The 23,428-nt window shown below is 41.4% G+C and overlaps 1 protein-coding gene across 1 annotated transcript; it reads left to right on the top strand.

Annotated features, from left to right (window-relative positions):
* Positions 1–3,323: 3,323 nt before the first annotated feature.
* On the top strand, positions 3,324–18,392 carry LOC311133762 (heme transporter hrg1-A-like). Its single transcript, XM_084167318.1, has 3 exons — positions 3,324–3,747; positions 8,216–8,383; positions 15,189–18,392. The coding sequence occupies exons 1-3, from the start codon at positions 3,618–3,620 to the stop codon at positions 15,323–15,325; spliced, it is 435 nt and encodes a 144-aa protein (XP_084023444.1). The 5' UTR covers positions 3,324–3,617; the 3' UTR covers positions 15,326–18,392.
* The last annotated feature ends 5,036 nt before the right edge of the window (positions 18,393–23,428 follow it).

Below are 23,428 nucleotides of genomic sequence, written 5' to 3'. Positions count from 1 at the left end.
ACCTCAGGAGATTGAAGAAATTCGGCTTAGCACCTAAAACCCTCACAAACTTTTACAGATGCACAATTGAGAGCATCCTGTTGGGCTGTATCACCGGCTGGTACGGCAACTGCACCGCCCACAACCGCAGGGCTCTCCAGAGGGTGGTGCGGTCTGCCGAACGCATTACCCACCCTCCAAGACACATACAGCACCCGATGTCACAGGAAGACCAAAAAGATCATCAAGGACATCAACCACCCGAGTCACTGCCTGTTCACCCCGCTATCATCCAGAAGGTGAGGTCAGTACAGGTGCATCAAAGCTGGGACCGAGAGAATGAAAAACAGCTTCTATCTCAAGGCCATCAGACTGTTAAATAGCCATCACTAGCACATTAGAGGCTGCTGCTGCCTATTGAAAAATACATTTAAATTTTAGTCATTTAGCAGACGCTCTTATCCAGAGCGACTTCCAATTAGTGAGTGCATACATTTTTCATACTGCCCCCCCGTGGGAAATAACTGGCCACTTTAAGAAATGGAACACTAGTCACTTTAATAATGTTTACATATATTGCACTACTTATCTCATATGTATATACTGCATTCTATTCTATAATATTCTACTGTATCTTAGTCCATGCCGCTCTGTCATTGCTTGTCCATATATGTATATATTCTTAAATCCCATTCCTTACTAGTTTTGTGTGTATTGGGTATATGTTGTGAAATGTTTAGATATTACTTGTTAGGTATTACTGCACTGTCGGAGCTAGAAGCACAAGCATTTCGCTACACCCGCTATAACATCTGCTAAACACGTGTATGTGACAAATCAAATTTGATTTGATTTGATTTAGTGTAAGAGCTGTTTGAAAAGACTGCCTGAAATTTCAGCCTTTTTTGGTGGGATGGAGTTTGGCAATAAAATTAGTTAATAGACCAATGAGAGAGTTCAAAACCTCTCTGCCAATAACAGCTAGTTTTTCATTTTCCCCTCCCCACTCAGACCACTCCCAGACAGTCATAGCAAAAGTACTGCATGAGAAATTGCTCTTTGCTAAGAAGTTATTTGTTTCTTTTTGACCATTTTAATTGAAAACAATCACAGTAAGGTTGTGAGGTTGACCCAGCGGTAGGATTTTACAGTGAGGAGGCAACATTGCAGAACTGATTTTTCTTGCCCAGAGTGAGGATTTTTATTTTAAAGTGAGGAATAGTGCCAGCGAAACTTACAATATATTTACAAACAAAACTGGACATAGTAACAAGGGACCTAAACTAACTCAACTACAAGCTTGTGCAAAAGACAACCCAGGCTCAATCATGCCTGGAAAACCCCAGCCGCATGCCAACTTTACCTTATCTCTGTCCCATGTAGTGTATTAGGATTATGCCTTTGTTAAATGTTTTTCATGAAGAAATGGAATGTTGTTTATGTTAGTTCAAAAGTAGCCGTTTGTGGGGTGACGCCCCAGGGGAGACGGGTGATTGGACAGCAGAGGGAGCCACCCATCTTTTTGCATTGTTTATAAGTAGGGGCTAGACAAATAGAGGGCAGAGCAGCCATGGCAATCTGGAACGGTGCTCTCCGGGGGATCTTGACTCCTGTAACTCATGCTGAAAGCTTGTGATATGAATAAACTTATGATCAAAGATTCAGTATGAGCGGACTCCTTTGTTTGACAGCAATAGCCACCAACACCCAACGGGACACGACACCCACAAACAAAGAAATGCCAGGGTTTAAATAGCAATACCCATCATGCCTCTGACCAATGAAAAGATGACATGTCATACAATGACCAATTATCCTTCATCATGCATGAATTTCAAGCTGTACATTTTCAGATCATAAACATACATTAATAACTATAAGCACACATATCAATATAGGTGCCACATATGCTTTTAAACATAAATACAGCCTGGGATATAAACATGTAACGTTCCCCCGGGAGAAGGTACTACCGCATTATCCGTACCCTTCATTAACTATGCGCTTGAATACGCCCCATTTGCCCATCAATTCTCAACCAGGAAATGGAAGGATAACCCTCTTCAATAAACGGTAGGGCGGCAGGTAGCGCGTTGGGCCAGTAGCCGAAAGGTTGCTGGATCGAATCCCTGAGCAGACTAGGTGAAAATCTTTCTGTGCCCTTGAGCAAGGCACTTAACCGTAATTGCTCCTGTAAGTCGCTCTGGATAAAAGCGTCTGCTAAATGATATAGATAAAAATGGATAAATTTGCAGTACACATACAGTAATATCAACAATTATTACACTATGTTTTATAAATAAACCACACATATTTTCTATAAAACCTAAAAGCTTTCATGGCTATCCAGAAGTTACAGTATACTTGTACCGTGTTCTCTCACATATGCTGGTTAGGTCACAGACTACATACAAGTAAATTACAGTTGAGTTATTAATGACACGGAAGATTCACAGTATGGGCACGATATAGCACAGTGAATGTTATACACTTTGATTGACAGCTTGAGTGTGTGTGTGGTCCAGTTTGGCGCTTGTCGATGCGTTAGAGGACAGCATCATGGTGCCTGAGACCTACTGAGACTATAAACAAAAGCAGCCCAATCTATGCAGACATCGTATTTGCTTATGGTAAGAACAAAATACAAATTGTTCATACAAAATGTATTCTGTTCATCTTCCATTTAATTTAGAAAGTGAAAGCAGCTCTGGATATGCTTTTTATGGGCAAAAAAAGAGCAAAACAATCACAAGCCTTCTAATGAACTCGATGGACCGCCATGGTATTTCCCAGTTCAAAATGTGAACGATTTCAACTCATATTTACGACTTCACAACTGGTAATTACCGTATTCCCACTTGGTTATAAACACAGCATAAGGATTTAATTGATGCGTCATCATTGGCTGTAAATATTAGTTAACAGCATTGCCAAGCAAATGTTTTCTGTGAGGAAGGTCAGTAGGTATCTGGGGAGTGAAAGGAGGGATGGGGGTCCGTCGACAAGGCTGAGGTGGGGTCATTTTGGATTGGGAAGTTGGTTAGTGTTAGTGGGGAAACACCCAGATGGGGAAGTGTGAGGAATGTGGGGAGGTAGAGACTGGAGCATGTCCTGTTACATTGCAGGTGGGATGCTGAGGATAGGAGGACATTTCTGTGAGCTGGCTGAGTTGGGTGTAACCACATATTCACTTGTAACAATTTTGCCCTCAAATGACAGGCCGAGCGAAATAGCAAGGAAGCTGTTGTGGTTTCTCTTCCACCGGCCTGCACCTACGGTTGTAAGGAAGGCTATTAGATATTTAAATATGTAATTCGCACTCCGACCTGAGAAAGGCAGCAATACGCAATACAGCGTCTACTCTGTCGGAAACGCACAAGAAGAACAGCAACCGTTTTTAGCTTACAAATAGGGTACATCGTTCGTGTTGTCTAATTGTGTAGCCTTTTATATATCTCTAAACTTTGTCGATTTAGCTCACATTTGCAGCAACATTTTTATCCCAGTACACTATCATGCAGCTGTTTAGCTAGCTTGAGTCGTTGAGTACAGAAGCGAGTTTCTCAAAACAAGGCACTTGTTTTTAAAATTGACGGTATTGTTATTTAAGTCTACTTGTCGTGTGTCATCCGTCCCCAATGGGGTTCAATAAGACATACATCAGTATCGGGTATGCCACTTTTGGCATGCTTATAGGATTCTCTGCATTTCTCGTGTGGAACATCGCGTACAATCAACCATGGACAGCTGCAATGGGAGGATTATCAGGTAAAGTATTAGTCAGAATGTAAACAATGATTTATTTTGTGGATGAGGCTGCAGACATGATGTAACGTTATAGCTACAGCAATATTTTCAGGATTTAACTGTCCATCTGACTCACATGAACTGAATATTGCCACAGCGTCGGTACCAATCTCATGTTACAAGTGTTACAGTGCTGTAGTTTGGAGTGACATGGTCAGAAGCCAACACTTGAATTTATTTTTCCAAAAGAAAATGGAACGTTAGCTACATAACGTTCAGAGACAGACAGACACAGATAGGATTCTGTGAATTTGTTGTATGATCTGTCGTTCGGCAACATTCTAAAGTTCTAAACGTTGCACACGACCCCCCACTGAACAACATGCCCCAGGTCTAGGTATTCTACCTAGCAAAGCTGAATTGGTAAACTTGACTTCAGAAGAGAATAGCTACATCTCTACACAACAGGTTGTAAACTACTACATCTCTGTACAATACATACTGTACTACATTGCATTACATATAAGGTTATTATTACCCAGTAAAAAAAGTAAATAGGCCTATATCCTATATGTCCAAAATGTCTACTTTCGAGTTTCCAAAACATTTTATTACACATCAGCGTTTTAGCATCAGTTATTACAGGGGTTTCACTCAGGCCCCCCTTCTGGCATTGGGGAACCCAGCGCCCCAGCCACAAGCTCTGTTCCTGACACAAACTGTTCACACTCCTCTTGTTGGTGGAGACAATATTTTGCAGGTTGAAAACGTATTTCCTGTAATTCTACACATTTTGTCATAGGGTGCAGATAACATTTTGCGTTTTTAAAGCTAATTTTCTTGCAATTCTATAATTTTTGCCATGTCTAATGTATATTCATGTGATATTTGAGTGACTCGCACACTATAACAACCTATGGGCTAGTTGATCTGGACATTTCTGACAAGTTATAAATAGCTCTCTAAGGTATGCAATGACTGACACGACAAGAGGAAAACTGATGATGCACTACCCAATTCCGAAATTGCACCTTGTGCATTCTACTATTACAACTTTAAAGAGTAAGTTGAAATCCTTCCTGGTTAACCTGGAATTTTGGATGTTCCTGATGCTAAAACGACACTGGTCAAAAACCTGTCAGGTGTCAACTCAAACTGTACTGTATTTCTGCTTACACAGCCTTTTTACACAGTCTCCTCAGATGAACTTGGCACACATGTCCTGCTACTCATCCCATTGGAAGTTATCTCCTCATCACCATTACAATTTGCTGACCTGATAAGAGCGGAAGCCTGCGCCTACCATAAAGCAATCATTCTTTCTAGTATTGAACATTGGCTACATTGCAGTCCGAGGAACATTAAGGTCTAGTTACCAACCATGCTTAGTAATTGTACAATAAAAAAGTAACTTTATAATTAAATACTCTATTGCCTAGTATTTGCAATTAAGTGACTTTAGAGTATTATTTCTATGTTTTTATTTTGTAATGTGGTGTAAAACACAGGTATTGACAGCCTAACGCTTAGAGCACCCCTTTTGTCAGTTATGTAATGACCTACTAGTTAATTAGTGGTGCATTTGTGGCTGGGAACTTTGAGCTCTTGTTAGTTCATCCTCTCAGGTCAGCAAGTTGATATCGGTGTGACTTTTCTCTCTTCTCTTTGTTGTAAACTTCTTCTTATACTTCTTCTTTAAACAGAACAGTAGCTGCAGATGCATATTTAGTGATGTATTTAGTACTGCATTTAGTAATATATCTGTATTGTATGTACATTTCACATACAGTGCAAATCTTGCTGTTGTGAAATCCATGATTTCAATCTAACATGAAGGCGAATTACTTTTTATAAAGTGCACTGTCACTGATGTTCTTATCAAGGCCAAATCCACTTTTTTCTTGTGGGGTCATGATAGCAGCATGTGATGTGTGGTGCCTGTGCCAATAGAGAAAGAATCAATAAAGGTGCAATTCTTGCAAAAACAACTTGGGGGGGGCGTGTGCTTGGTCATATGATTGTAGACCATGAGATGGGGAAATTAGTGGGGTCAGCATGGCAGATTGACACAGCAGAATAAGACTAGCCTTCTCAGTATCGGAGCATGAGGTCTCATACGAACAGGGTCAGAGACAGTTTCTATCTACAACCCATCAGACTGCTGAATACTTGAACTGGACTGACCACCTGCACTGACTCTCCACACCTTAGCACACATGCACTCACTCACACAGATATATCTTCCACACATACATATACATTCATGCTACACACACATCACAACTGCTGCTATCAGACTCTTATTCTGATTGTGAAATACTGCACAATTTAAATGGTGCCTTCCTGTATTATACTTATGCTAAAATGTTTATTCTATTCTACTGAGCCATTTAATTTATGTTCGTATTCTTATCTTTTATTATTTCTTATTGTTGTTATATTGTTGAGAAGGAACCTGCAAGTAAGCATTTCATTGGACGGTGTATATCATGTGTATCCCGTACATACGACGAATAAAACTTGAAGCTCCCTCTAACGATGACTCAGGATTTAGGAGGGTCAATTGAACTTAGTAACGTTAGCTTGGCTGCATCCCGTTTACCTACACTTACTCCGAAAAACGTCCTGTTATGGATTTTAAAAGCATTGGATTGTTGTAAGCAGGAGGGAGTTTCTACCATTTGTTAAATCCACGACAGGAAGTGTGCAAGTGCACACTTCAAGAGAAGGGTGGAGAATCAGGACTCAGCCCTAACCACCATCTGACCATGCTTGAAAGGAAACCAGTGTGATACTTTCAAACCTCAAAAACTTGTGTTTGTTTATAAATTCACTCTGGAGTGCCAGAGTGCGCTCAGAGTGCATTCTGGGCGTTTGTAAATTCAGAGCGTTTTTTGTTGTTGTCTGGGTCAGTTTCTCAAACTTGTTTTGTACAATGGCATTTTGTACTGGAGTAAACAGAATGGAACAACTTTTGTTTTCGCCGAGGAGTAGGGTTGATCCGAGCGTTCTGACCTCACAACGGCAGTCAAGCACCCAAGCTAACTGGCTAAAGTTGACTAGCTTGCTAGCTACTTCCAGACACAAATGCGAGAACCTCACTCTGACCATTTTACTCGCCCTAGCAGAGCTGGTTAGGCTGTTTTCATGTTATCTAGAGCGTTGGTGACGAACTGTGCTGCTGGCAACAATTTAATAACATTTTTTTTCTGACGTTTACTGACACCGGTCATATTCAACAGGTGTTGCGTGTTCGTAAATTCAGCACTTATTCTGCGTTCTGGCACACTTACTAGGATGCTCTGAAATCGGAACAGATACCCAGAGTGAATTTACGAACGCACCCTTGGGTGCCGATACGATATGTATTGTGATTATATATGTGTTGTGTTTCGATACTGTGGTTTTATTGCGATTTGATGTTCCAAACATATTGCTCACCATATGTCTGCTGCAGAGGGACAAGAGAGCCATGAGAAAACAAGTTTTGATCAGTCATGTAAATAAAAGTGAGAAAAAATAATAATTGCTCCCTATTTAAAAAGAAGATGGAGAATAAACTATGAAGGAGGAATACTGGCGTTTTGGTGCAGGTACAGCCAACTAGCGCAAAAATAATATTGCGATATTGTCAATACGATACGATATATCGTCAAAAATAATATCCCGATATGTAACTGTATAGTTTTTTTCCCGGCCCCATTACTACTATACACACTTATTCATTATGATCTAAAAGGCAAAACTGTTCCTATAGGCCTATTAACAGCACTCCATCGCTGGGACTCTTTGTGAATATGGCCCTTAACATTGCCACTTTGTCCTACACAGCATGCCCAATGAGTAAAGACAGTTTAAATATTGTGTAAGAAACGGTGAAAGTGGATTCACGAAGGAAAGTGCTATACGCTGTCAAACGGACTTGTGGTTATGAAGCTGAAACCGTAAAAGAGGAACATGGAGTGAGTGACAACAGTTTGATTTGAGACACAAATGACACAGCAAAACGTTATGTACTGTGTCAGAATATGTACACCCCTAACACATCTCCACACACTAACATACAGTAGCCTAACCTCAATGTACTCTTATAATCTCCACCGAAACAGCTAGAAGAGGACCGGCCACCCCTCAGAGCCTGGTTCCTTTCTAGGTTTCTTCCTAGGTTCCTGCCTTTCTAGGGAGATTTTCCTAGCCACCGTGCTTCTACATCTGCATTGCTTGCTCATTGGGGTTTTAGGCTGGGTTTCTGCATAAGCACTTTGTGACATCTGCTGATGTAAAAAGGGCTTTATAAATACATTTGATTGATTTAATATAGCTCAAGATTTTTAAACAAAGAGGAAATCTTCTGACTTAAGAACACAATGTAACTTAAGAAAGTTACATTGTGTTTGTCTCATCATGTCAGGAATTGATTTGACTCAAACTGTAAGGATTTTGAACGACCAGCCCCTGACTGTCCGTCTGTGTTTCTGTGTCTCTTCAGGTGTGCTGGCACTCTGGACCCTTATCACCCACGTCATGTACCTGCAGGACTACTGGCGCACCTGGCTGAAGGGCCTCAAGTTCTTCCTCTTCATGGGAGTCTTCTTCGCCCTGCTGGCTGTGGTGGCCTTCATCACCTTCCTCTCCTTTGCCATCATCAACAAAGAATGTGAGTCTCTCACACACACTCCCTTCACTCTCTCATTCCTTCACTCCTCCTTTGATCCTAATTCGCTTCTCATCTGCCCTTCACTTGCTCTACTGTTCATTCTCCAACCAATTTACTCCCTTTCTCATCCTCTGTGTCATCCACTGTACTTTTTCTTGTAGTGTATTAGGATGTGTTATTGTCACGCCGGTTGGCGCGACAATAGTAGGCTTTGGTTGAAGCTCAATGTTAAATTGAAATCTCCCTACCATCATATCTAAGCCAATATGACACCAATGGGAAAATCACCTTGATTGGAGGTACACAGCACACTCCCTGCCTCTCGTCATCAGCCGTTACCGAGAACCACATGCCGGATTTTGAACAGGGTCATTATCTTTAGAAACAAATACAGTTTCTTACCCCCCACCTAGCTCAATATCTAGGCGTCTGATAAGAACGAGACTACAACGTCCATTAAGTGACCATTAGACTTGCCACCTTTCGGACGGAATACGTTTGTAAGGGCAACAGTTTTGACAAAATTTATAATTTATTGCTCTACGTGCCAATAGAGAACCAACAAGGTACTACATTTTTGTAGCATTTCTGACAATGCTAACATTTTTCAGCTGAATCTCAGAGTTGCTCAGCAACTCAATAACACAGCTGGCCGCCTGCACCAAGCATAAGATTGAAGTGGTTGAGAACAAACCTAGGCTACTGTAGATATGTTGATATTCAAGCTGAGGTTAATAAATAAATGCAAACAGATAATTGTCCGACATGAAAAGATTGGTCAGTTGTTATTAGTGAGCTGTACCCTATCTGACAAGCCAATGAATGTGGTTTTGTTTTGATTAGCTAGGTAGCTAAGTTATGTAATGTTATACCAGTCAGACGAGAGCTAATGTTGGCTAGGTAGCTAACCAGAGCATATGAGCGGAGTGGAGCGGTGAGAATCTCAGCTCCTCGCTCACGGAGCTGTTCACCCCTCCGCTCCCCCCGCTCAAAGCCACATCAGGCCAGTCTGCTCATTATCGCTCAGCGCTCAACGCAGTTTGCATCGCGCTCCACTCAAATCGCCCCCCGCTCACTCCAAAAAAGGAACAAAATCTGCATGTATTTCACTTTTAGCTTAAACCACAGCCTTACTTTATCTCCCCGAATTTGTTGCATACAGACTCATCTCGGATTATCCATTCTGTCTTGAAACGGGGATCTAACACTGACGCTAAAATGAGATGTTAATCAGTATAGTATATTCCATAGCGAATTGACACGTTGTTTGCCAATGTTTCTGCAAAAGCAGCGATGCCCATTGGAAGTGCAGTGTGAGTGTAATCGGTGAGCAGGGATTTGATTTCTGTGACAGCAGGGAGGATCATCCCCAGGTTCCCCAGCTCCTTCTGCATTTTGTCTGTGAGGTCTGCTAGTGGTGTCAGCACACTGACAAGGTGCGTCAGCTGCCGTACTTGATTCAGGGTGATGTTAGCAACATTAGACTTGAGTTTGTTTTACCATAACGGGTCTTTTTGGAACAACCGGATGAACGACTGAATCATCCGCAGCTGGCTGCTCCATCGAATGGCGCAGGCATTTGTGGGGCGGACACCTAATTGGTCGGTTTCCTCTGTGCTCTTGTGTACACTTTTCACCAGGTGCCCGACTTTCACTAACAGCCTATTAATGTTGTCGTGCTTGTTAACGGCGTTTTTGATCGCCAGCTGAAGCATGTGAATGGGGCATCTCAGATGTAAATTTGACAAAGTAAAGTACTGATTTATACATTTACATTTACATTTTAATCATTTAGCAGACGCTCTTATCCAGAGCGACTTACAGGAGCAATTAGGGTTAAGTGCCTTGCTCAAGGGCACATCGACAGATTTTTCACCATAGTTTCTTGGGGGAGTGTAGCCCGGTTGAGCTGCGCTGGCGAAGTGTTGCATCCCTTCGCGTTCTCCTTTACTCAGCGGTTCATAGTCCATGAAAATCATTTTAAAAAATGCTACATCCAGCTCTCTTTTTCTCTCCCTTGTTATGGTTGGGCCATTGCGTGCAGTGAATAAACTTTTGAATTCCTCAACCGTTTTCTCTTGTTGCTGCTGCTGCTCCTCTCGCTCTATAAAATACAAATTCATGGACGACACAAATTAAATTAAACAGATGGATTCTGGGTCAGGCTTGAGCATGCTTCAGACTCGTGGTGTGAGCGAGCGAAATTGGAGCGGGACATAGGGCGACGCTCCGTCCTTTTAAAAATGCCGCTCTGCGCTCTGTTCAAAATCCGTCCGCTCACGCTCCACGCTCGCTCCCGCTCCACTCCGCTCATATGCTCTGTAGCTAACCAACAAGTTTGGAAAGCTAGCTATATTTTGCCAAGGCTGAAGTAATCTGTGTAAACTGCTGACCTAGACACTTGCATGTAATCAGAGCGCAAACAAATATGCACAATAAGCTAGCGAATGTCCTTGGCTGCTATGATAGCCAGTTAGCTAGATAGCTAGCTAGGCAACGTTAGCCAACATAAGACTGTAAAGTTAGCTAACGTTAGATGAGTAACGTTAGCTTGCTTATTCAAAGTCCAGCAGCTAGCCTCTGTAGGTAGCTAACACCAGTCAGCTGAAAGCTAGCCATCTAACGAACAGGAAAATAAAAGTAGCTAGGTATATTTGGTCATGGAAAGTTTTTACACAAATTTACTTCAGCCATTATTAGCTATCTAGAGCCAGACAACAACAGCTGATCTTGACACAGAAGTTAGCTAGCTCACGTCCAAATGCCAGTCCTACATTTTTCCACAAAACATAGCTAACTAGCTACATCAGTTCAAACCAACACCAAACTTTGGGCAAATTGTCACGGTGCTACCTTACAATGCATGCAATGGGCTTTTGCAACACTAGTTAGCTACCTACTCCATAGTCTAAGGTGTGGTAAGAGCTAGCCACATTTCACTGTCAGACAGAACACAACTCAAACTGTAGCTGAGAAAACAAATGGCTAGGTACATGTGCCTCGGTTGTGCACTGACTGCAGTGTGAAAATGCATGCTTGCTAGCATCTGAAAAACTAACCAGTTTTCAACATCCATAATAAATTCAATTAAGCTCCTTCTCCTGTCTTCCTGACATTCTAATCCAAATGTGTGGAGTTCAACAGTGCCAAACTAACAACTCTGCCATTAGACCGTCTTGATTGTATTTAAAGCTCCGATCTGGATGCTGGACTAGCCCATGTGTTGGATATTTGTCAACAACTCTGCCGTGCGCGGCCATTCTAGTGGCGAAGCTCTAGGGGTGGGGGGAGGTGGCTACTGCCCACTCCCAAACCCGGATTATATTTACATTTACATTTACGTCATTTAGCAGACGCTCTTATCCAGAGCGACTTACAAATTGGTGCATTCACCTTATAGCCAGTGGGATAATTTTTGTTTTGTTTTTTTGGGGGGTGGGGTGGGGTAAGGGGGGGGGGGGGTGGGGGGGGGGGGGGGGGGGGGGGGGTAGAAGGATTACTTTATCCTATCCCAGGTATTCCTTAAAGAGGTGGGGTTTCAAATGTCTCCGGAAGGTGGTGAGTGACTCCGCTGTCCTGGCGTCGTGAGGGAGCTTGTTCCACCATTGGGGTGCCAGAGCAGGGAACAGTTTTGACTGGGCTGAGCAGGAACTGTGCTTCAGCAGAGGTAGGGGAGCCAGCAGGCCAGAGGTGGATGAACACAATGCCCTCGTTTGGGTGTAGGGACTGATCAGAGCCTGAAGGTACGGAGGTGCCGTTCCCCTCACAGCTCCGTAGGCAGGCACCATGGTCTTGTAGCAGATGCGAGCTTCAACTGGAAGCCAGTGGAGTGTGCGGAGGAGCGGGGTGACGTGAGAGAACTTGGGAAGGTTGAACACCAGACGGGCTGCGGCATTCTGGATGAGTTGTAGGGGTTTAATGGCACAGGCAGGGAGCACAGCCAACAGCGAGTTGCAGTAATCCAGACGGGAGATGACAAGTGCCTGGATTAGGACCTGTGCCGCTTCCTGTGTAAGGCAGGGTCGTACTCTCCGAATGTTGTAGAGCATGAACCTACAGGATCGGGTCACTGCCTTGATGTTAGCGGAGAACGACAGGGTGTTGTCCAGGGTCACGCCAAGGCTCTTTGCACTCTGGGAGGAGGACACAACGGAGTTGTCAACCGTGATGGCGAGATCATGGAACGGGCAGTCCTTCCCCGGGAGGAAGAGCAGCTCCGTCTTGCCAAGGTTCAGCTTGAGGTGGTGATCCGTCATCCATACTGATATGTCTGCCAGACATGCAGAGATGCGATTCGCCACCTGGTTATCAGAAGGGGGAAAGGAGAAGATTAGTTGTGTGTCGTCTGCGTAGCAATGATAGGAGAGGCCATGTGAGGATATGACAGAGCCAAGTGACTTGGTGTATAGCGAGAATAGGAGAGGGCCTAGAACTGAGCCCTGGGGGACACCAGTGGTGAGAGCACGTGGTGCGGAGACAGCTTCTCGCCACGCCACTTGGTAGGAGCGACCAGTCAGGTAGGACGCAATCCAAGAGTGAGCCGCGCTGGAGATGCCCAGCTCGGAGAGGGTGGAGAGGAGGATCTGATGGTTCACAGTATCAAAGGCAGCAGACAGGTCTAGAAGGACAAGAGCAGAGGAGAGAGAGTTAGCTTTAGCAGTGCGGAGAGCCTCCGTGACACAGAGAAGAGCAGTCTCAGTTGAATGACCAGTCTTGAAACCTGACTGGTTTGGATCAAGAAGGTCATGCTGAGAGAGATAGCAAGAGAGTTGGCTAAATGTATAGGATGCATAACTTTGCAATGCTTTTGCCTACTACAAACAGGCTGTAAAAGGCACAAGAAAGATGTGGATGTAGTGTACATGGGGATATCTTAGGCACATGAAAGATGTGGATGTAGTGTACATGGGGATATCTTTGTTTAGTCTCTATGGCTGAGTTATAGGACCTTCAAAATGTTATGACTTAACCGTTTTCTTTTGCTTTGCATTCAATGGGAATTTAGTAATATTTTGCAATTTAAGACTGTCGCAATCAATTGAGCTATTCACCTTCTGAAAACTACAGACAATTACTTTTGTCTATCCATGGTGAATTTTACACATTCTACAAACAGTTAGTTCAAAACTGATTTGAGTTATTAGAGGGCAACATCCAGCAGACCAGGGTTTAAACCAGCAACCCTTGCAGTTATGCAAGCACACCACCTGTGCCATTAAGGCCCAGGCCATTTGGCAGAGGCCGAATTAAAGGGTAAAATAGCACTGCCAATGACTGAATTTTGAAAAAAAATCAGGCTTTGCATGTGGAAATGTTGTATAATGCCCCTTTAACAGAAAATCACCTTCCGTTGTAAAAAACATGGAAATTCAAAACAAAAAACTATGTTTTAAGTGAGAAGTAGGCATTGGTCTGAAGCCTAAAAGAAAGGAAATTCACATGAGCACCACAATGACTACTCCACCCATGCTCTACTAAGGTTTCCAGAACACAGCTTTGACCTACTACAGTAGCTATGATGGTCTATTGTACTTCAAACAATGACTATGCAGGTTGCTAAGGATTCAAACCTTCTTAAACAGCCTAGCTCATACTCTTCAGAGGAGTAATGGACTTTACAGTGTCCTGCTATTAAATAATGTGTGTGTGTGTGTGTGTCTCTCTCTCATTAGGCTATATGTATTTTTTGATATAGGCCTATTGTAAATGTGTATTATTGTAGCGTCAGCATCTTTATTGCAACACGAAATACAAATACACACAACTTTAAGCTAAATATTAATGTTCACAGAGGTAATGAACTGCCCATTGATCAGCACAGCAATTGATAAAACAGGACCATGTTTGCGAAACAATTGTTTCTGAGCTTATGTCAATATTTCACAGGTAAGCTAACGGTTACAGAAATCAGGAATGCAGACAGGCTTATGTGGTGCTCTATATATAAGTGACTGTGTCCAACATGCCATCACCTGTTGCTATGTTGGGCGCCTACTGATCCCCCCCAAAATATGTTGTGAAATATAGATTTTTCTCTCTTGTCATGTATTGCTAAAATAAAGGTTTAAGGAAATACAGGCAGGCACCACATTACTACAAGTCAAAACAGCTCGCTCAATCAGGCGTGATGGTCTTGTAAGTATAAAAGCAAAGCTTGCATTTCATATAATTTAAAAAAGCTTGAAGTGGTAGTGGAATGGGATGTGTGAAGAATCCAATACTTTAACTTGTATGTGGTACAAATCACATTATTGTTGGAGAACCTCCTCTAAGAGTATGAATTACGCTGTTTGAGAAGGTTTGAATCCTAAGCAACCTGCATACACATTTTTGAAGTACAATAGACCAACATAGCTACTGTAGTAGGTCAAAGCTGTGTGCTGGAAAACCTTGGTAGAGCATGGGTGGAGTAGTTATTGTGGTGCTTGTGAATTTTCATTATTTTTTTCAGCTTCAGACCAATGCCTACTTCTCACTTAATGTGTAGTTGTTTTGTTTTTAATGTAGTCATTAATATTGCATATTTCAGCTCTTAGGGCATGTGCACATGATGGAATCTATTTCCACACAAAATGACTGCTTTGCAGAGATTGTGTGCCGTGAAATCACATAACTCCATGGGGTTATTCTATGTGAAATCCATTGCCTTTGTGTATGCTACAAGCCTGAAGCTGTGGTCAGTTTTTCTACAGGAACCTTCATTGAGAAGTACCTGAGTCAATGAAATGTGTGACAGTGTGCCAATCAGGTATTTTGCTCTGAGTCTGCAAGACTCTAATATCTGTTGTGTGTCTGTCATTTCCAGCACTGACTGACCCGAGGAGTCTGTTCCTGTCGGGCGTGTGGAGCTTCTTGACCCTGAAGTGGTCCTTCCTGCTGGCCCTCTACTCCCACCGCTACCGCAAAGAGTTTGCCGACATCAGTATCCTCAGTGACTTTTGATAAGGGCCATTGAACCCCCTCTATAATGAGGGAATGTGTACCTGGACCTCCACCCATGCCCGCGCCTCCTCGTTTAGGTTACCCTCTCTTTTCCTGTGTCTGTGAAATCAAATCGAAGTTAATTTGTCACGTGCACAGGATACAACCGGTGTAAACAGTACAGTGAAATGCTTACCTGCAAGCTCTTCCTCAACAATGCAGTACTCAATATCAAAGGGAAAGAAATAGAACATCTAGAATAGAATGTTAAAAATATCACAGAAACAGGGAATGCTCAGCACCTGCTAGCCAGTCTATCCACAAGTTGATCCCGATTTTATACCCTTTTATGGATTTTACAATCTTCCTATACATACAGTACCGTTCAAAAGTTTGGAAATGTCCTTGTTTTCGAAAGAAAATCAATTTTTTGCTCCTTAAAATAACATCAAATTGATCAGAAATACAGTGTAGACATTGTTAATGTTGTAAATGGCTATTGTAGCTGGACCATTATCAGCAACCATCCGTCCTGTGTTCCAATGGCACGTTGTGTTTGCTAATCCAAGTTTATAATTTTAAAAGGCTAATTGATCATTAGAAAACCCTTTTGCAATTATGTTAGCACAGCTGAAAACTGTTGTGCTGATTAAAAAAACAAGGACATTTCTAAGTGACCCCAAATTTTTGATCGGTAGTATATGTATGTGACACTCTTGTCTGTATTCCTGTTGTATGTGCTCTAAAGTTGTTTTAGTCATATGCCAATATCTATCTTTTTATGAGATTAGGGGTTCTTATTTGAGTAATTTGTATATAATCCTTGATGATCATGTACATTTACCTGTGCTTATATACCTAGGATGATTTTTTTTACAATATATATACAGTACCAGTCAAAAGTTTGGATACACCTACTCATTCCAGGGTTTTTCTATTTTTACTATTTTCTACATTGTAGAATAATAGTGAAGACATCAAAACTATGAAATAACACATATGGAATCATGTAGTAATCAAAAAAGTGTTAGACAAACATCCTTTGCCTTGATGACAGCTTTGCACACTCTTGGCATTCTCTCAACCATCTTCATGAGGTAGTCACCTGGAATGCATTTCAATTAACAGGTATGTCTTGTTAAAAGTTAATTTGTGGAATTCCTTTCCTTCTTAATGCGTTTGAGCCAATCAGTTGTGTTGTGACAAGGTAGGGGTGGTATACAGAAGATAGCCCTATTTAGTAAAAGACTAAGTCCATATTATGGCAAGAACAGCTCAAATAAGCAAAGAGAAACGACGGTCCATCATTAGTTTAAGACATGAAGGTCAGTCAATCTGGAAAATTTCAAGAACGTTTCTTCAAGTGCAGTGGCAAAAACCATCAAGCGCTATGATGAAACTGGCTCTCATGAGGACCGCCACAGGAAAGGAAGACCCCGAGTTACCTCTGCTGCAGAGGATAAGTTTATTAGAGTTAACTGCACCTCAGATTGCAGCCCAAATAAATGCTTCACAGAGTTCAAGTAACAGACACATCTCAACATCAGCTGTTCAGAGGAGACTGCGTGAATCAGGCCTTCATGGTTGAATTGCTAAAGGACACCAATAAGAAGAAGAGACTTGCTTGGGCCAAGAAACATGATCAATGGACATTAGACCGGTGGAAATCTCCTTTGGTCTGATGAGTCCAAATTTGAGATTTTTGGTTCCAACCGCTGTGTCTTTGTGAGACGCAGAGTAGGTGAACGGATGATCTCTGCATGATAGGATAAAGGGTGGCTTCTTAGATTCTTCAAAAATAAAAAATATATTTTTATTTGTTTAACACTTTTTTGGTTACTACATGATTCCATATGTGTTATTTCATAGTTTTGATGTCTTCAATATTATTCAACAATGTAGAAAATAGTAAAAATAAAGAAAAACCCTTGATTGAGTAGGTGTGTCAACTTCTGACTGGTACTATATATATATATATATATAATATATATACATTTTGTTCTCTGATAGAATTGATGTGGTTATGATACAGAATTCATTTATATTATCTTGCCACAAGGGGGCGTCAGGCCATCAAATGTGGTGGCTGTTCGAAAACGTTTTTGTTTTTAGAATATGTAAGCCTATCTCAGATTTCGTCTCAGTGTAGTATAACTGTACTCTACCTGCACAAATCATAGAACACATCTATTCTAGACAACAATAGAACACATGTCACAGGTATGTTTGGGAAATCCAAGTGGTTGGTTTTTAGGAAGAGTCTGTTCTGTGTTATCTGTTTGTGCACTTTGTGCTTGGGTTCATAAAACCTTACTGTCACCTGTAGTCAGTGTATGTGACGAAGCCACTACATTTAGTTTGTTGGGTCTCAACACTATTTAGAAACACTTTACTTAATGCTGACAGGTATAATGCATTTGTTATGCAGTTATAATGCTTTATAAGACTTGTTTGACTCCCTTATAAAGTATTTTATAGCGTTATACCTGCCAGTGTTAGCCACTTTCACAGCATCCCATCACCTCTGACTGTATAAAATGACTATATGAAGGATTGCACTTCCATCCGATAATGTAAGAACTGCCTTTATAACAGTTGCCAATGAATCCCAAATGTCTCTTTTTAGTACTTGTCGTATTTGAATGGAGATTGCCGTGATGGAAAGTTGTCAACAAAGTGAGCAAAAACACAAGTGTGAGAAGGACCATTGGGGCTTAATAATATGAGCATTTAACCGATTGTATTTCGGTAAACGCTTTGGCTCCCAACACATGGACCAAGTCCGAAATGGCACCCTACTCTATATATAGTGCACTACAGACACACCAAAGACTAATTACGTGAACGCTTCAGTAATCATAACCTTCTGTTTGTTGCTTCCCAGATCCAAAATATTGGTGATCATCATACTGCTGCCTATGGAGATTAATTTGATTGTGTTCTTCCTTTTTAAAAGTCTGTTGTTTCTATGTGTGCTACCACACTTACCATATTGTAACATTGAAACATGACATTATGTATATCCACTTGTGTGTGTAGGAATGTATGTCTGTGAGAGCCATATTAATAAAAATATAATTTTATGACAGCCATGTGTATTGCATTGGTAGTATATCTCGTACAAAGTCATACACAACAGTTAGAACCTTGCGTTGTACATCAGTTGTACAATGTGAATGTGTACTAGGGCTAGGGCACAGTGTCTATAGACTTTGATTTGACAACGATGTGCTCAGTTCTTTTGAATTAGCTTTACTAGTAGATAGAAAGCACCCTCATCTTAGTGGTGTATTTTGAAGGTACGGGGAAAAAGTGGAACTGAGCTCTATCACCTTATGTTTGTACACAACATAAATCAAATGCATCATAGGACTTGTCATGACATAACATCCTATAAGCCTTATAAGACATTATGAAGGCTCATACATGGTTATAACAAGTTATAAAGCATTATACCTGCAGCCTGTTACCCAGTGCTAAAGTTACCCAGATTTGTGTCTGTTAAAATGATCGAGGGAAAATAATTCATTTGAGTGATTATGCCTCCTACAAAATCCCAATTTAACACCTGTGTGTATTTGTGGGGTGGAGTTGTAGTATCGTTTCCATGATGGGGTTTCTCAGAAGGATTCTATGAGGGGACGAGGGTTAGAGTGTCTGGGGAGCCCAGTGTCTTTTTTGAGGGAGTGAAACATTGTCGTTTTTTATTTAGCTCAGGCCAGCCGGGTCAGTGTAAAGACAGACCCCGTCGTTAGACTGGGATTTGCACTGAGGAAGAGCCAGACATTTTCCCACTCAGCCAGCCCACATTATAAAAGAAAACACTCCATAGCACTACAGGCAACAGTAAACGCTCGGGCAATAACCTGCGCTTTGAAGTTTGGCAATTATTCAATCCGTCCACATTTGTATTTTGCTCCCTCAAAGGGGAGGTGGGGGGGATGCAAGGAGTTTTGGTATATGGCTCGGTTTAGGCATCTGTATGATAAAAGAGACTTTGAAGTTGATATGGAAAATACGTAAAATGACATGTCTATGTAGATGTTGGTTACCTCGGTATAGTACTTTTTCTGGTGAGGTGATTGACGCAACAGATGTAAACGTTGGCAGATTGCCTACTGCTTTTTTAATACAGATTTTTTAATATAAAAATAGGAAAGCATAGAGAGTGAAGGTAGCACGGAGATCTACCAATGATTTAGTCATTAAGTATCTTCAACTTTGATCCTTTATAAGAGAACATTATTTTTCGCTGCCCTCATTCTACTCTTTTGTTTTACCAGAATTCTTGTTGGTACTTCTATATCTTTATTGCATTAAATGGGCTTGTTTGCAAGCCCTCCCGAGTCACATTGTATCAAGGTAATTGCAATGTTGTGGTTAAGTAGCCATAGCAAAAAAAAATATGGTATCTCGCTTATTAGAACGTTTTACATTAAGACACTGAAAAACAATCATCGTTACTTTCCATTGAACAAGCTTTATGGTTTGGACCAAAAGAGTTTATACTGTAGGCTGTAAAATGTGCGTGTTTTTGTGTGGTATGTAAAAAGGGGAGGGGTTACATTTTGTTTAATTATGGGACTCCTTTCCAGCGAAATCAAGGAAGGAAGTCATCTAACACTTAACTGGCAGACATAATGAAACTGAAAAGAGGAGAGGAAACTTGAAAAAGGCAGAAATATTTAAAACTTCCTTTTGATAAAAAAAAAGGAACAAAGGTAAAAGTAATACTTGACGTGTCATTTCATACTACACATCTTAATCAAATTAATTCAAATAATGTTTCAGAACCTGATATTTGATCATCATGCATTTGATGTATTCGATTCATTGTGTCAGACATACTTCAAACTTATTGGTAAATGCCAAACAGCAATTGCACCTGCAATGTTGATGAGCCGCATATGACCTATTCATAAAATGAAGTGATTAACTCTTCATTATAATACAGTGCAGATGGGACAGTAACAGTAGCCTTTACCTGTTCACCTTTTCTGGTATTTAAAACTTAATCATTTGGTAACATCTATATTGGGGTAGTCTAGAATTTATACCATAGGCATATACTGCCTTCTTTATAAGGTGAACACATACATCGGTATAACCGTCTGAATATGAACAAGATTCTATATTGGTTGTGTGTATTTAAAGTAAGTCTACATCTGTGTGACAGGAAAATTAATTGAGAGGAAAAAACTACTATTAGGAAACGACCCATTCAACCTCAAAGATACTTTGGTTTATGAGTATTTATAAAAAAGAAAGTAAAGAGGGGAAAAAACGTGAATGAAAAGCAAACATCTTGAATTAGTAGAGAACCAGATGGCTGCTTTGACGTTAAAAAGGCGTTTTGGCATTTTGGAGAAGGCCGTTTCGAAATGATTTCCGAGGAACTTCCGCAAAACGCAGTACAAAGCCCACAGATATTTACGCAATATCCATAGCAATTTACTGTTTTATTTACAAACTGAAACATGTCTCTGGACCTTTCGCTTCTTTTACCCTTTCCCTTTCGTCTTCTCCTTTCTCTCTTTCACTGCTGTACCTTTCTCTCTTTCACTGCTGTACCCCCCCCCCCCCCCCCCCTCTCTCTCTCTCTCTCTCTCTCGCTCTCTCTCTCTCACTTTCTTTACAAGTAACATCAGGTGATTAAGCCCTTCAGTTGGCAGCAGTACAGTAAGATGCCCGACCTTCAGGTTCAATCAATGTTTGCCTCTCCAACTCTTTTCTTTTCTGTGTTGGTCTGCCCGTGGACCACAGAACCTCACATCTGAAATATTTTATGAGACACATATTTGTCGTTTTAGAATACAATATGCCATGGCAGCAGCGTTTTTTGTTGTTGTTGAAGTGGCTTCACAGGGAGAACCAGTACCCGAACAGGGGATAACATTTTTTTACTTAGCCGAACATAACTTTGGTAAGGTCATCTAATCTAATGGAATAATAGGGGGATTGAGTCGACTTGAAAGTATTATGCTTTGTAGCTAGCTACAGTTATGTTGATATTTCTAATGCAATCCCACTGGGCACAGACATCAGTTCAAAGTCTAGTTTTGATTTACATTTGGTTGAGTTGTTAACTGATGTGAATTTAATGTGAAATAAATAAAAAATGTCACTATGACATTGGATTTAGGTTAAAAGTTGGGTGAAAAAAAGAGGAAATGCCCTTACGTTGATGACTTTTTCCAAATCCAATCAGTTTTCCACGTTGATTCAACGCCATCACATTGCAATTTTTTGTTAAAATGATGATGAAACAACGTTGACTCAACCAGTTTTTGCCGAGTGGGATGGCTCTGTTTGTGCAAACGGTGGTACACAGGGCCTGGTCAGAGACATCTTCTGGGTTCACTCTGATTCGTTTGGAAGATTTGGAAGTCATAGATGCGTTCAGTTGAATAGAATTCTCCTCATGCCCAGCTCATGTTGATTTCTACCTCCAGTTGTTTCAATGTGTTATCCACCCACTCATCAATGCAACAGGGCGTCTACTGACATGCCTACTCCTTGAGAGGTAGTAATAGATCACTGTCATGTCTGTGACCTAAGGTTACCTCAGTTGGATGCACCATCCAGGGACATTCCCATCTATTAGAAGGGCCCAGCATTGGTTTTGGCACACCGTCGAGATAGAAACCTGCACAAACTTTGATCTAAATCTACATGTTCTACATATCAATACCAATGGGCGATGTTAGCTGGCTGTGTTAGCTTAGCTGGCTAAATGTGCTGTATGTCAAGTAATGATAGGACTTCTGGTGTGGAGAAGTCTCTCCACACTTGTTCGGTCTACGCTCATTTTGTGACAGGTGTGAGAATAGAGGAGTTAGCCATGCTAATCTAGCCTAGTGTGCCCTACATAGTTCTTCTTGGCTGTGAACTGGAGTTAGCCATGCTAGCCTAGTGTGCCCTATATAGTTATTATTGGCTGTGAACTCCACTGGTACTGTTTGTAATGTGCCATGGATGGACCCTGGGACTTAAACACTGTAATCAGAGCCAGCGCAGGATATTGGCCAAATTGCACATGAAAGCAGGGACATTTGAGGGAAGCTTGAGCACTAAATATTATGATAAATTATAGCCTAATATAGGGAGTTAAGTCTCAGGCAAACTGGAATAACACAGATTAGCATGCAATGAAGTAGAAAAAAAAGAATTGTTTTTTTATCTGCCTCAACAGAAAAATACCTTCAGGGGGTTTTCTTTAGTGCTGCCTTGCTCTGCCCATACACACAAACGCAGTACAGTGACAAACTCTGTTTGTGTGGGTGTGTGTGTGTTTCGAAGGACCAGATTTGCCATAAGAATACATTTATTTAATTTCATTAGTCATCAAAAAGAAAAGGGGAGGAACAAATGGAAACGTTACATCTTTAATGTATACACACAAACAGACTGAGGGGACTTGCTGGCTGTGGAAGTGAATGGAAGTGGCCCCAGACCTGCCTCTGTCCCAGCTTCAAACCCCTCAACCCCTCATCACTACCTATACTCTATATAATATATAATACTAAATTGTAATTATTTTGCACTATGGCCTATTTATTGCCTTACCTCCATAACTTACTACATTTGCACACAATGTATATAGATTTTCTATTGTGTTATTGACTGTACGTTTTGTTTTATCCCATGTGTAACTCTGTGTTGTTGTTTTTATCGCACTGCTTTGCTTTATCTTGGCCAGGTCGCAGTTGTAAATGAGAACTTGTTCTCAACTGGCTTACCTGGTTAAATAAAGGTGAAATAAATAAATAAATAAAACAAATAAAGATCTATATACATCACCCTTCCCCCTCCATCCTGCACCTCCGTCCTTCACCCCCATGCACCTTCACCCTCCACCCCCGCTAGGTTGATACCCCACAGGAAGTCCCGCTCTACGGGGGGAAATGGGTCCCAGATGTCTGCATGTGTCCCACTGGGCTCCAGAGGAGGGATGGAGGAGCAGCGGTAGGGGGAGGGGTGCTGGGCAATGCACACTTTCCAAGACAGAGGCTTGTGGTAGATAGAAGCTTGTGCCTTACTATCCACAGATCTAGGATCAGATTTCCCCACAGCCAAATCCTGACCATAACCGTAAGGAGGGGGAAATATCTGACCCTGGACTAG

This window comes from Coregonus lavaretus, assembly GCF_964263955.1.
Source record: "Coregonus lavaretus genome assembly, chromosome: 8".
In the NCBI taxonomy this organism is placed as follows: domain Eukaryota; kingdom Metazoa; phylum Chordata; class Actinopteri; order Salmoniformes; family Salmonidae; genus Coregonus; species Coregonus lavaretus.
Note: the sequence above shows the minus strand (reverse complement) of the source record. Positions and strands in the feature narration are given on the sequence as shown.